Source organism: Quercus suber, unplaced genomic scaffold (genome assembly GCF_002906115.3).
Source record: "Quercus suber isolate HL8 unplaced genomic scaffold, Cork oak 2.0 scaffold_5, whole genome shotgun sequence".
In the NCBI taxonomy this organism is placed as follows: domain Eukaryota; kingdom Viridiplantae; phylum Streptophyta; class Magnoliopsida; order Fagales; family Fagaceae; genus Quercus; species Quercus suber.
In genome coordinates, this window is record NW_027069471.1 from 2,011,290 (window position 1) to 2,026,876 (window position 15,587).

At 30.2% G+C, this 15,587-nt stretch overlaps 1 protein-coding gene across 1 annotated transcript; it reads right to left on the minus strand.

The window, feature by feature from the left end:
* Positions 1 to 9,500: 9,500 nt before the first annotated feature.
* On the minus strand, positions 9,501 to 15,243 carry LOC111996871 (NAP1-related protein 2). Its single transcript, XM_024028915.2, has 10 exons — positions 14,904 to 15,243; positions 13,755 to 13,877; positions 13,502 to 13,552; positions 13,214 to 13,285; positions 12,909 to 13,022; positions 12,596 to 12,657; positions 11,192 to 11,249; positions 10,874 to 10,930; positions 10,675 to 10,719; positions 9,501 to 9,730 (listed from the first exon to the last, which is right to left on the minus strand). The coding sequence occupies exons 1-10, from the start codon at positions 15,030 to 15,032 to the stop codon at positions 9,674 to 9,676; spliced, it is 768 nt and encodes a 255-aa protein (XP_023884683.1). The 5' UTR covers positions 15,033 to 15,243; the 3' UTR covers positions 9,501 to 9,673.
* Positions 15,244 to 15,587: the final 344 nt, after the last annotated feature.

The following is a 15,587-nucleotide window of genomic DNA, read 5'->3' on the forward strand; positions in this document are numbered from 1 at the left end:
ACTTTGCTGGACATGTATTCAAAACGTGGTGATTAATTTGGATGCTGCAAATAAAAAAGGGAGAAAATTGAAGGAATTTTTTGGGAGGAAAACCGAACCTGTGGAGATTGATTTCACTTCAATTTTTTTCCATGAGTGGAAACATACATATTTATATATTATTAAAAGCTAAAGTGTAGCAATTATTGTTGCTACGCTCCCGTTGAGCCACATTAACAGCCATATCATCCACTTATTTTCTAATTTTTTTTTCTCTCTTTAAAAACTTTTATTCTCCCTATTCTTAAAAAAAAATAAAAAATAAAAAATAAAAAAAAACCTCTTCTTCTCCCTATGAGTTCACATTTAGTGTTACATTTTTCCCAACCTTTCCACTTCCACCAACCTTTCCCCTCCATTTTTTCCTCTTCATCTCCCCACTACCCTCTTCTTTACCGTTACACTTAATCAATTTTTTTCTTATATTTTGACTCTTCTTCTCCCCCATTTTATTTTTGTATAAATTCGATAGCATTTCTCTCATTCAATCCATATTTTTCCTACGAAAAAATTGTGAGTTCTCTCTCTCTCTCTCTCTCTCTGATTAAGGTTGATGGTTTTTTTTTTTTTAATATATGTTTTGGTATTGCATTTTTTAAATTTTATGTCACAAAGTCTTCTCTCTCTCTTTTGTAGCTTTGGTTGAATTTTGGTTTGGGTAAATTCCACAATTATAGACCATTATGATACAAATTCGAATGAGCTTTTTCCTTATCTTTCCTACGAAATCCCTTCCACTGGTTTTGCAATAGGCACAAAGGGTCAAGCGCAAACACAGTTTATGGGCTTACCATTTGTTGTGGTGATATTTTAGAGAAAGATTGCAAGAGTTGTATTGTTAATGCAGCCAACGAAATTCGGTCAAATTGTCCCAATAATAAAGGTGCAACAATATGGTACTATTATTGCACATTGAAGTATCATAATTTGGATTTCTTTGGCCAAATTGACCGTGACACACTGTTCTTCGCAAATACCCCAAAAAACATGAATACTAACAATTGATTAGACAAAAGAAAGGAGAGTGGTTGGCCCAACTCGCAGGGCAAGCTTCTATGAATGCACAAATGTTTTCAGCTGGAGACTTCGATGTTGGAGACAATTACAAACTCCACGGGTCAGTTCAATGCCCTAGAGACCTTTCAAGCATAGACTGTATGAAGTGCCTCAATGATTCAATTGGGTTTATTCCAAAATGTTGTGATTTTTTTTTTTTTTTCATCACAAGTCTTCTCTCTCCCTCTTATAGCTTTTGTTTGATTTTTTTTTTTTGACATAATACTTAGTTATTTGAATGTGATTATCAACTATTAAAACAACCCAAGATGAATATGTATAGACAATATATTTGCTTTAATTTTTCATTGATTTATTATTTAGTTATAACATCAAAATTCAAGTAAATGAATATTTAAAGTTAAAACTGCCTAAGATGAATTTGTAAAATCAATATATTTTTATATTTAATATTGTTAAAAAACGAAAAGCAAAAAATAAATAATAAAGAGAATAGTGATGTTGAAGATGATAAAGCTCAATACGAAAGTCCAGTTAAAGGCAATTAATCTTAATAATTGAAAGTGCATGTAGTCAATTTTTTATTTGTTTGATCATGTTCTCTTTATATTGTTATACAAATTATTTTCTTTCATTTCAATAAATGAAATGCTCATTTTTTTTTTTTGGAGAAACTAAAGTGTTCAATTTAAGATATAAAGTCTACTTTTTTTTTCTACATATTATTTTAATTATTTTTAGAAATGTCTAAGAAATATGCAGTTCTAATCTAATGTATCTATATTAGCAGACAAAACCCAATTAATAGTTTGAAACTACTCCTAGGATAAGAAAAATTATAAATAATAATAATCTCTTTTAAGAAAAGGAGAAATTTGAATAATATATTTGAAACTTAAATAGTTTTATTGTACTAAAAAAAATTAGAAAAACATAATGTACAATGACATAATTTAAAAAAAAATATGGTCTGCCTAAAAAATGAATAATATCAACTAAAAGGTCCAAGTAATAAAATGATGATATATTTTTTGAGATAGATAAATGAAATATAATTTCAGAGATTGTTTTATTTTTGGGGAGAAAAAATTATTTTCCACAAAATTTAGAGAGAAAAAATTATATATTATACCATAACTATGAAATAATTATCTATTCCCACGCATCGCGTGGGTTTGCGACTAGTATATATAAAAGCTAAAGCATAACATTTATTATTACTACGCTTCTGTTTAGCCATATCAGTGGCCACATTAACTTATTTTGTACCTTTTAAATTTTTTTTATTCTCCCTATTCTTAAAAAATAAATAAAATAAAAATAAAAATAAAAATAAAACCTCTTATTCTCTCCGTTAGTTCACATTTACAATTACACTTCCTCCAACATTTCCCCTCCCTTTTTGCTTTTTTTATCTCCCCACTACTCTATACTTTACTGTTACATTTCCTTCATCATTTTTTCTTTCTTATATTTTTACTATTTTTTTCCTCATTTTAATTTTTTATAAATTCAATATCATTTCTCCCATTCAATCCATATTTTTTCCACAAAAAAAACTGTGAGTACTCTCTCTCTTTCTAGATTTTGTTCTTTCTTATAACTTTGATTAAGGTTGTTGTTTTTTTTTTTTTTTTTTTTTTTTTTTTTTTTTTTTTTTTTTTTAAATGTGTTATGGTATTGCGTTTTTTAAATTTCTCATCACAAAGTCTCTCTTTCTTTTGTAGGCTTGGTTGAATTTTGGTTTGGGTTAATACTTAATTTTTTTGGAAATAAGAATTTGAGTTTATAATAAAACACAATCTACATAGCTTAAAATTTGAATATGCCTACCATTTGTTTGAGTAATAAATTATTATAAAGTCTATCTTTCATTCCTTTGATTTCATTTTAATTTTGGTTAACATAAATTGTAATTTTGTGATAAGTTTTTATGAAATTGATAATCTCCTTATTCTTTTTAGAGATGAGAAATTTGAAAATTATAAAGTTTAGTTGTATATTAGGCAAATATAACACACTACAACAGAAGTTAGAAGAATATGATTCTCCTTAAAAAAAATATTAATCAAACATACAAAAAATAATATTATGATATATTTGTAGAGATAAAAAATACTTGTAGAAATATATATATATTTTTAAAATAGATAATACTTGAAGTAATTGTTACTTTTTATAAATTACACTCCATTACATAATATTTATATATTCCCACGCATTGCGTGGATTTGTGACTAGTTTGTTCATAATAACTTCATATCATTCTATGTGCTTCTACAAATCTATATATCTATATTAATAGGCAAAACTTAGAGAAATTCTAATTAGATTCTAAATTGGAGTCCAATTTTGCGCCAAGTGTCATATCTAAAATTTTTAATTTGTGTGCCAAAGTAAATGATGTATTAACACGGAATCTGCAAGCCAAGAAGACCACAATAACAACCTAACCAAGAACATCTCACCTACACACTTCTATGAGTAGACTTTTAAGCTCCTTTTCTCTCTAATGCTTCCTTTATTCTTTATATTTTTAGTCAATTTCTCTTTTATTTTATAGGCAAAGGTTTTATATTTTCTTATATATTTTTTTCCCATGGTTTGGCTCCATCAGCAGACGATGTTGGGAGAAGATGTCCATGACTGCCAAGGTTGGTAGTTTTTAACTTTGATTTATAGTGACGTTAAAATTTAAAGATATCCAAGTGAATTCTTTCTCAATCATCTTGTTGCACACACAAAATGTATTCAAGATGAGCAATTAAGTCCATGTTATTACAAGTTCATTGATCATGCTTCTAAACCAAGAGGTCAATTAAGCCATAGTGCTATACCTAAAGATTATTAAAAAATCAGGCCATATACCTTATTTAAAGGTCGGTTCAATTTCTTGACATCGTAGATTGGAACTTTCTGAGAGGGGTATTGCAGACATGCATAACATAGCTAGAACTAGAAGCATAATTTCAGAATTGTACTCACAAAAGAGGCCATAGAATATGGATGCGCAAACCACCAGTCTTCAGACACGTTTATATATCTCACAGAGATGGCTAATCATGAAATGAAGGTACTTGGGTGGAATGGTATGCAAGTGAGACACACATATGTCAAGGAATAAAAAAAATGTGTATTTGAGATAGAGCTGGTACATTTATATTCTGATTTTGTAAACCTCTGGGCTCTTTTGGAAGAGGAATAAGAAGAAAAAAAAAGTTGTAATCTAAATAATTCTGTAATGTTTGCCATTTACTCAATATTACATTTGTTGTTGATAAACACAAAATTTGGTTGTTTTCAGTCTAGAACTCTGATTTTTATGAGTTTTGATAAGAATTATCTGATGGAGCTTAATATTTTAAGCAACAATAGCAGACAATTGTTTCTTAAATCGCTAGATGATTTTTCTTTACGTTTTAAATGACCACAAATTCTATTTTGAGTTTTTTGTCAAATGTGGTAGAACAACTAAAACTCTAAAAGAGATTGCCAATGGTGGTTATATAAGACCAGATGCCAAGAGGAGGAAGTTTGGAACTACTATTTTTGTTGGTGTCAATTTGCCTATGACTGATTTCCCCGCCTCCATGGCATTATATTAAAAAATTCTGCCTTCTCTTATGTTATTCTCAGACTATTCTATTTAGTTACTTAAGTTAATTTACCAAGAATTTTATTTCGTATAATTTATCTTTTATACCTAATTTATTTGTAAACCTAGCTTGAGGACCTTGAACTAATTAATGTTAGTGGATTGATAGAAACTTAAGTAGTATTAGGACTAATACAACTTTTACATTTTTAAGTGTCATGTTAATATTTTTAGGCAAAATTGAGTGTCTACAAGCATTAACAGGGTAGAGTACTTGATATTCCAAAATTTTCATATTTTGTTTTTGGATTTGAGTAACTCTCCGATGATTTTAACTTATTCAATGGGCAAGTATGTTTATGTGCTGTTATAGACGTGGAGGAGTACTAGAACTTAGGCCCAAAAAAGGATCAACACCTACTCTTGAAGTTCCTAGATTAAGTGGTAAACCTTTTATCACATCAAAATCATAAGCTTAGTTAATCAAATTTATATAATATATATGTAAAATATTTTAACATTAGGGTTTGTAGACTTTGTTGTCTTTTTTGCTTGAATGTACATTTTAAAATAACTCTTTCCCTATTTAAGTATTATCACCACACGTTGTAAGTTGTAACACTACTATCTACATCCATAATGCAGGATAATTCTTCAATCTCAAAGCTGTCTTTGGTTGAACTTATTTCTTCATTCCATTTGTGTATGAATCAAATTTCAATTCAATTAAAATAGTAAAGTACAGTACTGAAACTGTAGTAGCACTATAGCACTCTAGCCACTAAAGCTTCAAACAAAAAGCCTTAGCTTACAATCAATAACAACCATTTCTCCCAAAAAAAAAAAAAACTTTTGAGTTTATATCCTCACATTTAGAAGGCATGCCACTGTCAGTGATAAATTGTCAATTTGGGTTTGTACAAACTGTGAGTTATTGATCATTGAGGACTCAAGAGTTAGAAAATTATATTTTTCCTTTTTTACTTTTCCTTATATTTGAGCTTGATCAAAATTCTTGAATACATGGAGGTTAAAGTAAGTAAAATATTAGCAACAATAGTATTATAATTAATAATAATCAATATTTTTTAAAAGAAGAATAACAATAATAATAAATTATAATTTACATAATCTTACAAAATATTAGTAAAATTCTTGAATTTTATTATTACTAGTCACAGATCCATGCGATGCGTGGAAATAAATAATTATTTTGTATTGTAAAATAATGTATAATTTTTTCTCTAAAATTTGTTGAAGATAATTTGTTCTCCTTAAAAATTAAACTGTTTCTATTTGGTCCAATTAGGTCTACTTCGGTCCACTTGGTTAATTTCGGTCCCTTTAAGTCCATTTTAGACTAATTGGACCATAAATTGATTCTTTTTATAGGTTGCATTTTCAAGTTTAACTAAAAAAATCATTTTTTTTCTTTCTCTTAATTTTTGGGTTGAAAAGTATTTTATTATATTTGGGCTAAACTCTTTAGTTTTGAGTTAAAAAATACAAAGAAAATAGACATTAGAAATTAGAAATATGAGCCCTAAAAATCCAGTAAAAATGATAAATATTCAAAAGTCTGATTCAGTCCATATTGGTTCTATCCGGTCCATTGTGCCTTCTTCGATCCAATTTAGTCATATTCGGTCCATTATGTCCACTTTGGTCATATTCAGTCCACTTTGATCCTATTTGATTCACTTTGGTTCTATTTGGTCCTATTAAGTCCATGCTATCCACTTTGGTCCACTTCAGTCCTATTCGAGACATTAGGTACAATTTAGTCCTAATCGGTCCATTTTGTCCACTTTGGTTCTATTCAGTCCATTTAGTCCACTTTGGTCCTATTTGGTCCCCTTCAGTCCATTCTGATCACTTTGGTCCTAATTTGTGCCTTGGTTCATATTCAGTCTACTTTGGTCTTATTCGGTCCACATAGTTCCTATTCTGTTCATTCAGTCTACTTTGGTCCATTTTGGTCCACTTCAATCTATTTTTGAGCACTTATATAAGAGAAAAAATATGTTTGAGTTGGAAAGCACCTATTCTAAATCCAAATTTATTAAAAAATATGTATAAATCTCAAACTCTTAATATCTAAAATCTTAATCATAACGTTTATTATTGCTATGCTTTTTTTGAGTCACATTAACATATTATTTTAGTCCACTTTAGTATGACTAAATTTAAGTTAAAGTCTTTTTAAACATAAATACTATAAATATAAAATGCAATCTTTAGGGCAGTTACTCATTTGTTATAACGTCATTACTTTTAAATGAATTGCATGAGGTTGATTATGTATTTAAGCAATATATATATATATATATATATATGTATGTATGTATGTATAATTTTTATTTAAATAAATTATTCAATTCATTTATTCTCTAAAAAGAGATTATTATGATAATCAAAACTCATATCAAAATTATTTTGAATATATACAATTTATTCTCTAAATTTTATTGTAAAGAGAAAGAGATTACTTGTGATGAGGAACTAAAAAAATACAAAATCAAAATGTATGAACCCAAAATAAAGTTTTAAAAATCACAATGATTCATCAATATAAAGTAGAGTTGCAATAAAGAATTTAAGAGAGAGAGAGAGAGAGAGAGAGTAACCATTTTTTCAAGAGAGAATGTGAGTGAAAATAATAAGAAATTTATAGAAAATAATATGAGAAGAAAAAAAAGTATTAAAAAAAAAGGTAATAAAGACCAAATTATCCAAGTCATATTATGTTATGTAATAAAATAACATTATATTCTTATATACTATTTTTATAATGCAATATGATAATATCTATGAAATCAAAAAGAATAAAAATAAAATAAAAACTTAAAAACACAAAACTTAATCGCACCAACTCAAAGTAGAGTTCCAAATAATACAAAAATTCATCAACTTAAAGTAGAAATGCAAAAAAAAAAAAAAAAAAAATAACGTCATTACTTTTAAATGAATTGCATGAGATTGATTATGTATTTAAGCAATATATATATATATATATATGTATGTATGTATGTATAATTTTTATTTAAATAAATTATTCAATTCATTTATTCTCTAAAAAGAGATTATCATGATAATCAAAACTCATATCAAAATTATTTTGAATATATACAATTTATTCTCTAAATTTTATTATAAAGAGAAAGAGATTACTTGTGATGAGGAACTAAAAAAATACAAAATCAAAATGTATGAACCCAAAATAAAGTTTTAAAAATCACAATGATTCATCAATATAAAGTAGAGTTGCAATAAAGAATTTAAGAGAGAGAGAGAGAGAGAGTAACCATTTTTTCAAGAGAGAATGTGAGTGAAAATAATAAGAAATTTATAGAAAATAATATGAGAAGAAAAAAAAGTATTAAAAAAAAAAGGTAATAAAGACCAAATTATCCAAGTCATATTATGTTATGTAATAAAATAACATTATATTCTTATATACTATTTTTATAATGCAATATGATAATATCTATGAAATCAAAAAGAATAAAAATAAAATAAAAACTTAAAAACACAAAACTTAATCACACCAACTCAAAGTAGAGTTCCAAATAATACAAAAATTCATCAACCTAAAGTAGAAATGCAAAAAAAAAATAAATCCACCAAAAATGCGAAAAAAAAAAAAAATCTTGAGAGAGAGAAATAACCTTTTATGTGTGGGAAAACTATGTATAGAATAAAAAAGAGAATTGTAAATTTATAGTAAGAGAAGAGGAACAAGAAAAGAAAAAAAATTAAAGGAAAATAAATGGATAAAAGAAAATTGATATTAAGGTAGATAGAAGTGGGAAGATAAAAATGTAAAAGAGAGGAAAAAAGTTTGAGAAAGTAAAACAATAAGTTGAGAAATTAATAAGGAAAAATAAGAGTTAAATAAAATTTAAAAAGAAAAAAAAAAGAAAAAAGAAAAAGAGAAAATGTTGAAAATGGGTAGATGATGTAGTTGTTTATGTGACTTAACAAGAGTATAACAACAATAAATGCTACTGTTCAACTTTTAGATATATATAGATATAGATTATTGTTATTCAATGATTCCTTGTGTAAGCAAGGATTACAAACTAGTTTATACTAATTCAAACTACCAATTTTTTTTTTTGTTTTTATAATTTCTTATTCTATAAAAATAAATATAATCCGTTCTCCTGAGCAAATTATTAACCATCTACTTCAAATTTTAGCCAAAACACATTTGCTCCATAAGCATAGTGACATGAAGCTATTGAAACAGCCTTAGCAATAAATAAAAAATACTAATTGGAGTAGATCTTTTGAGACCTCACACCTCACATCATACCATTGAGAAAATATCCCTTGTAACAGACGTAGGAAGTCTATCATTTAACGAACCAATGAGTGAATTCCATATAGGAGGTAGATAGGACCAACTTTGACAAAGGAATATAAAACTGAATTACAAGATATTCACTCATTAGTTTGTTACATAGTTGCTTTGGAATGCCTATTACAAAACATAATTTCCTCATACCATCCCCTGCCATGAATTTTAAAAGAGCCCAGTCTCTCTAATCCATTTCAAATCAACACACACTCACCAAAGCTCACCAATTTTTGTGCATATATTTTTTGGACTATTATAGTCCATTGTATGATAAATTTACCACCTTAAAAGGGGCAGCAGCACAACTTTTTGTAATGCAATCCTATTGATATTGTGTCATAATTGTAAGATTGTAGTTGGTTAGTCTGAATACATTTAGTTTTTATATTTTCACACCCTCATCTGCTAACCATTAGACAGCATTTCACATAAAGGTTTCCAACTAGTGAAATGAAAAATCTACTAGAGAGATGGGAGACAAACAGCTGAATCGAAAAACTAGTAAATAAAATGACCGTCGGTTAAAAGTACGATTATGGACTGCATAGATTGTCATCAGACCTAACCAAAAAGGTTTGCTTTAACTGGAGAATGTTTGTCTCATTGCCATGAACCATAAAGAGAAATGGGGGAAAATTGAAAACCAAGCCAGAAAGAGCTTAACTGTCTCCCTCATTACCATCATCATCGTCTTGTTCATCATCTTCACCATTTTCCTGCAGAGGCAATGTTCTGATGTCAGAACCCATGAATAATAATAATCATATAAACAAAAACAAGTCTGAACAGTGTGATTGAAAAAAAAACTGTATGTGGTTAACACAGAATGTGATTAGTATTCTTTTTTTCTTTTTTTTTTCTTTTTTTTGCTAAACAATGCGATTAGTGTTTCTTTATAACAGATTATGGCAAAAAGAACACAGAATTAATAACCAATCAAGGCAGGACCGCTTTGTGTACCCACCAATGTTGAGTAAACATTGGATACAAGACCCCACCTGCAAGAACCATGTATCGAGTAATCCCGCTGGAGACTTCATGGGGGTCCCATGGGGCCAACCAATTGAGCGATGCTGTGGACAACTGACAGACTAAATTATGGGAAAAAGATGTGTATATTACTGCACAAGCTTAGTATCAAACGCCAGTGGTGGAGCCCTGATGCATAATTTTTTATCAAACTAATCCATCATCAAGGCACTCTTCTACGTGGAAGAGCAGCAGTTTGACAGTGGATAACCTTTTACTTCATTGCTCAGCTGTGAGAGAGAGATTGTGGTCTTTAGCTTTCTCCTTTGTTTGGAATTTTATTGGGTAATGTCCAGTACGAAACATGCTTTCTAGTTAGAATAGTAGATTTGGTGAGTATGATGGCAGTAGGGACTGCAAATGAGTCCTGTTGTGATTCACAAATACTATTTGGTGTGAGGCAAAATCTAAACCTTGATGTGGTTAAGCAACTGTTGCATCAATTTATTATTATTATTATTTTTCATCTACTCATGCTTTCATATCTGGACTTTTATTATGGACATATTTTCCTGCGTTCAGGTATAAATCTTTCTAAATAAGATTCGTTACTAACTGTAAAAAAAGGTCCTAGAGGAGGACCTGAAAGCTATTATTACTAGTCATTAAAGGAAATACTACTGGGTAATACCTCTTCATCACCTTCATCACCATCAGAGTCCTCTTCATCGGCCTCCTGAAACAGTGGGAAAAATAAATTTTCTCTGTGAACAATATCAAGAACAAAAGGAAGGCAATAATGGAGGAACTTTTTTGTTCAGTTACTATTCAGATAAAAAGGAAAACTTTACAGAAAATGACAAGGAGCATATATGATAATAAACTGTTACATTGTTAAAATACTTCAGGGGATTAGGCCATAAATCCTCCTTTATTATCTCTGCAACCTGAGAATTCATGGGGAAAATCAAGTAATTTAGTATGAGAGAAAACAGAAAATGAAAGTAATTTCTGATGACTTTAATTTCAATTCTTCAGTACTACTGTAAGTGAACCTTTTTAAAAATAATTAATAAAAAGAAAAAAAAAAACATGGCATAATACTTCACATGATCATCATTAATTAACTTTGACATCAGGCACCATAAATAGGAACTTGAGGAAAAAAAAAGTTGCAAGAACCTGATAATTAAAATGACAGATTTTACCTCATCATAAAGCTCTGTAAACTCTTTTTGTTCAGTTTCAGTAAACCAACTAAAGAAGCTGCATTCACAATAATATTGACGAGTGAGTCTGATGCAGGGAAGGTGATGTGCTATGATATGATTTAGAATCAGATGGAAAGTGATTTTCTTAGAACACATTGATAGGTAATTAGGCACCTCTGCAAAGAATACAAAATTCTCAAATAAAAGCTCTCAAAGCTTATTTTTAATCACATACAAAAATTGATCTACAAAGTGCTTACATTCTGCTACTTATACTAGTTGTTTGGCATTGGAAGCCTCTAGATGGATGATAAGTGTCTAAATCCTATTGGCCAATGCTTAAGCAATTATCTAACTAACTAACTAATTAGTTATGCAGGGAAGGTGATGGGCTGTGATATGATTTAGAATTAGATGTAAAGTGATTCGCTTAGAACACATTGATAGGTGGCTAGGCACCTCTGCAAAGAACACAAAGTTCTGAAACAAAAGCTCTCCAGACTTATTTTTAATCACATACAAAAACTGATCTACAAATTGCTAACATTCTACTAATACTAGTTGTTTGGCATTGGCAGCCTCTAGATGGCTGACATGTGTCTAAATCCTATTGGCCAATGCTTAAACAATCATCTAACAAACTAACTAATTAGTTACAAGAGGAATCCTCTTGAAATGCCCTGCATCAGAGTCAAAGTGCATGCATACAGAGATGAAACATTAAACCAGAACGAAATGGAAAATAGTCTCTTATATTTAACATGGGAATATGAAGCAAACTAAAAACGGGGTCAAGAACATCCTTATTCAACAGCCAAAAGCATTATCAATCCTAGGCATGTTAGGATCGAGATTTTCATCAAAACTTTGACCTTTGGTTGACCAAATATAAATAAATTAGGAGTAGGATTTCAACATTATGAACCCTTTTAACAAATTAGATCATCTTACCCATAGGTTTGCTTTGATTCTATCATAAAAGAAATATCGTCTACTATATGGCAATTATGCATGACAATATTTCATTTCCTTTTTAGTTTACAATAAGTAAATGATATGAAAAAGAGAAAGGCAGGTTCTGGTGGTTTAGGCATAGGTTGGCATTTGCCACCATTCTTAAATGGGCACAAATCAATTAGATTGAGCGTGAAGCCATTAACACCCTCATGAGCCCAACCCCAACATGTTTAAACCTAATTCAACCCCCTACCCCGGTGTCATGCCCTTGAGCAGACATGGGCAGGTCCAACGTCCTTACCATATGTTCATACTCTATATATGGATGCTATAAAAAATTATCAAACCCATTAAATGACTTCTCAATGTAGTTATGGTTCTACTTGCTGCCTACAGAGACAAACATGCTATATTTAGAATGCAAAGATTATTTAGATAAACCACCTCACATCAGTACGGGGCCGTTTGTTTCCTTTTTCCTCGTGATTTACTCCATTAGAAGCACCCTTCACAAGTTAGAACCCATTATTAAATGTTGGCAAGAAGAGAAAGAAAAGTGGGGGGCGGGGGGGTGGGGAATAAAATAAAATTCCAACAGGTATAAAGGTTACCGTGTCCTCCTTCCACTTGATGGTTGTACCGGTTATCTTAGTCGTTCCCTCCCCAAAGAATATGAAGGTTTTCACAAGAAGAGAAAGAAAAGTGGGGGGCGGGGGGGTGGGGAATAAAATAAAATTCCAACAGGTATAAAGGTTACCGTGTCCTCCTTCCACTTGATGGTTGTACCGGTTATCTTAGTCGTTCCCTCCCCAAAGAATATGAAGGTTTTCGTCAGCTTTGGGTCTTCAAAATATGGATTCTCATTGAAATTCTGAAAATTAGAATTTAGAAAATACATACATAAATTAGTGATTTCCAATAAGACACTATTAGACTATATAAGTGTCTTATATTGAACAAAAAAAAAATCAGCATAAGATTATATAACAAGCATTATATGAGAAGAATAGAAAACATCATATGCACATGATCAGCTAAGCAAGAATGGATGAAGCGGCTTACAAATGTAATAGAGTACCCTGACTTCACATCTTTAAAATCCTCCACATCTAGAGAGTCTAAGTACTTGAATATCTAAGCCATAAATAACAGAAAGGAAATTTGTGAAATTGCACAGGAATTTATTTCAACTGTTAAAAGAATTGAGTGTTAGTCTCCAGTTATTATACAAACACTAAGGATTTGGTAAGCTATAAATAAAAGGAAAATTATACAAATTTCTATTCTAAATAATTTGCTAATGTCAAAATGAAAACTCTGGTTAACTAATTTTGAAATCATGCGCCAAACCTTCTGGTCTTCATCATTCAGAAGATCACAAAGTGCAGGGTGGCTCAGGAACTGCATAGAGCAATAATGCACAGGTCATATAGAAGTAAATTTATTAAGGATTCACATGCATTGTTACTCATTTTTTAACTGACAATACATTTTTGCATTTTTTTTTAGTAATGAACACACATTTTTACACATAGGAAAGGATGAAACTTTATTAAGTAAATTAGAAATAAAAGGTTTTTCTGAGGATAAATCAGTCACTAACAGCAGTTAACCAGAAGTCAGGAATGGTTTTGATAATCTCATTCCGTGTGTTGTAGACTGGCCTGCGTATCTCGTTATATATCTGCTCAATTTCCAACACCTTGTCACCGGCTTCTTCATTGACCTGTAAGGTGCCAATGCAATTACTGAACTACATCAAAACCATAATCCATTAAAAACCTCCCCACGATAGTCAACTGCATCAGACATATAAATCAAAGTAAAAAGGGAACTATTGCAACTCCATAATAAACTGTATTGCCCCACTAGTTTTTTATACATAGCTTTTTATTTTTCTTGTACAAATATACTGATTTGAACACCAGCATTGCACGAAATTGCAGTTACTATCACTAATCATAGTATAAACTCTTATAGAACAGAATATAACCAAATTTATAAACATTTTTTTATATAAGTAAAATTTCTAAACTACCATGGCAATAGCTCACAGTTTTCCTCCACACATGAATATGGGTTTGTAACATCAGTACTACCACTAAGTAAAAAGAAATGAAGTAATTCAATTCCATGAGAATGAGAACACATATTAGAATTATATTAATTGCAGTATTTACAAACAAACTTATTACATTACAATATTTAACATCCTGGCCTCATGTTTCAGAACTGAGAAAATAGTTTCTTCAAGTTTCCAGACACATATTACCCAAGATTCAAAATCGCTAATTTATTCAAGTCACATTATCTTTTTTGTCAACAGAACAATGCTAAAGATTCATCTTTTACCAATACTATAGCACCAGAAAAAAGAGCACAAATTATCATAAAACAGTATCTCCACGAAACAACAAGCTGACCTCAACAATGATATAAGTCATTGCCCAATTAACAAAAACAAAAACCCATTTTCTACATAAAATCAACCAAAGAAATAGCTACATTAACACCATGGAAATCAATAAGTATGGTCACCATGACCACAACAATGATATACATCGATACATACAACTGGGTAATAGTCATTGCAATCAACAAAAGCAAACCCACATTCTACACCCCAATTCAAACTCAACCCAGCAAACAAATAGCAACATTAACGCCATGGAAATCAGCAATGGTGGTCATCATGACCACAACAATGACATAAACACATACACATGCATAAAAGTTGTTGAAAAAATAGAACCTTTTCGAGCTCATCTTGAACCTCTTGCAACTTCTCGATATATTGAACAAGCTGACTGTCAATGTGAACAGAATCCTCCCCTTCAGCCCTCTCCACCACCTTCGATTTCTTTCCCTTCTCTGCCACCATTTTTTCTTTTTTTCCTTTTTCTTTTTTCTACAACCCTAGTTTTCAAAGAGGCAAAAGGAAAATACCAAAAAACATAAAATCCTAAATTTTCTTGGGAAAGTTCATGTTTTAGAGAGACCCCAGAAACAGAAAATAGGCTTTGAGGTGGTTTCAAAGACACTATGGTTTGGTACTATTTATATATACGAGGGAAGCTAAAGGCCTTACTAAGGTAGTACTACTAGTCTAGTTTATTATTCTCTTTTGTTTTGTGTGGGGGGCCTCAGTTAAAAGTGACCAACTTCTAGGATTTTATTTATTTATTTTGGTTGGATTTATTAAAAAAAGAAATAATGTTAAACCAATGACAAATTTTACTACAATATTTTTACAAACAGACTTGTCATAGTATGAGTATCACATTAGCTTTTAAAAAACTAAATTCCCACATAAATTTTTTCAGTTCATTGTTTGTAGCTTTAAGGGGGGGAAAAAACTCCAATTCGCATACTGTGCCTCTCTCAATTCTCACATTTGATGAGCTTGAACTTGGGATGGAATAAGCTTAATGGACGT

Coding starts and splice junctions, on each gene's coding strand:
- LOC111996871 (XM_024028915.2), bottom strand. CDS start 15,032: ATGGTGGCAGAGAAGGGAAAGAAATCGAAGGTGGTGGAGAGGGCTGAA. Junction 13,286..13,501: donor TGAATGATGAAGACCAGAAG/GTTTGGCGCATG, acceptor TTTATGGCTTAG/ATATTCAAGTACTTAGACTC. Junction 10,720..10,873: donor CCCTGAAGTATTTTAACAAT/GTAACAGTTTAT, acceptor CCACTGTTTCAG/GAGGCCGATGAAGAGGACTC.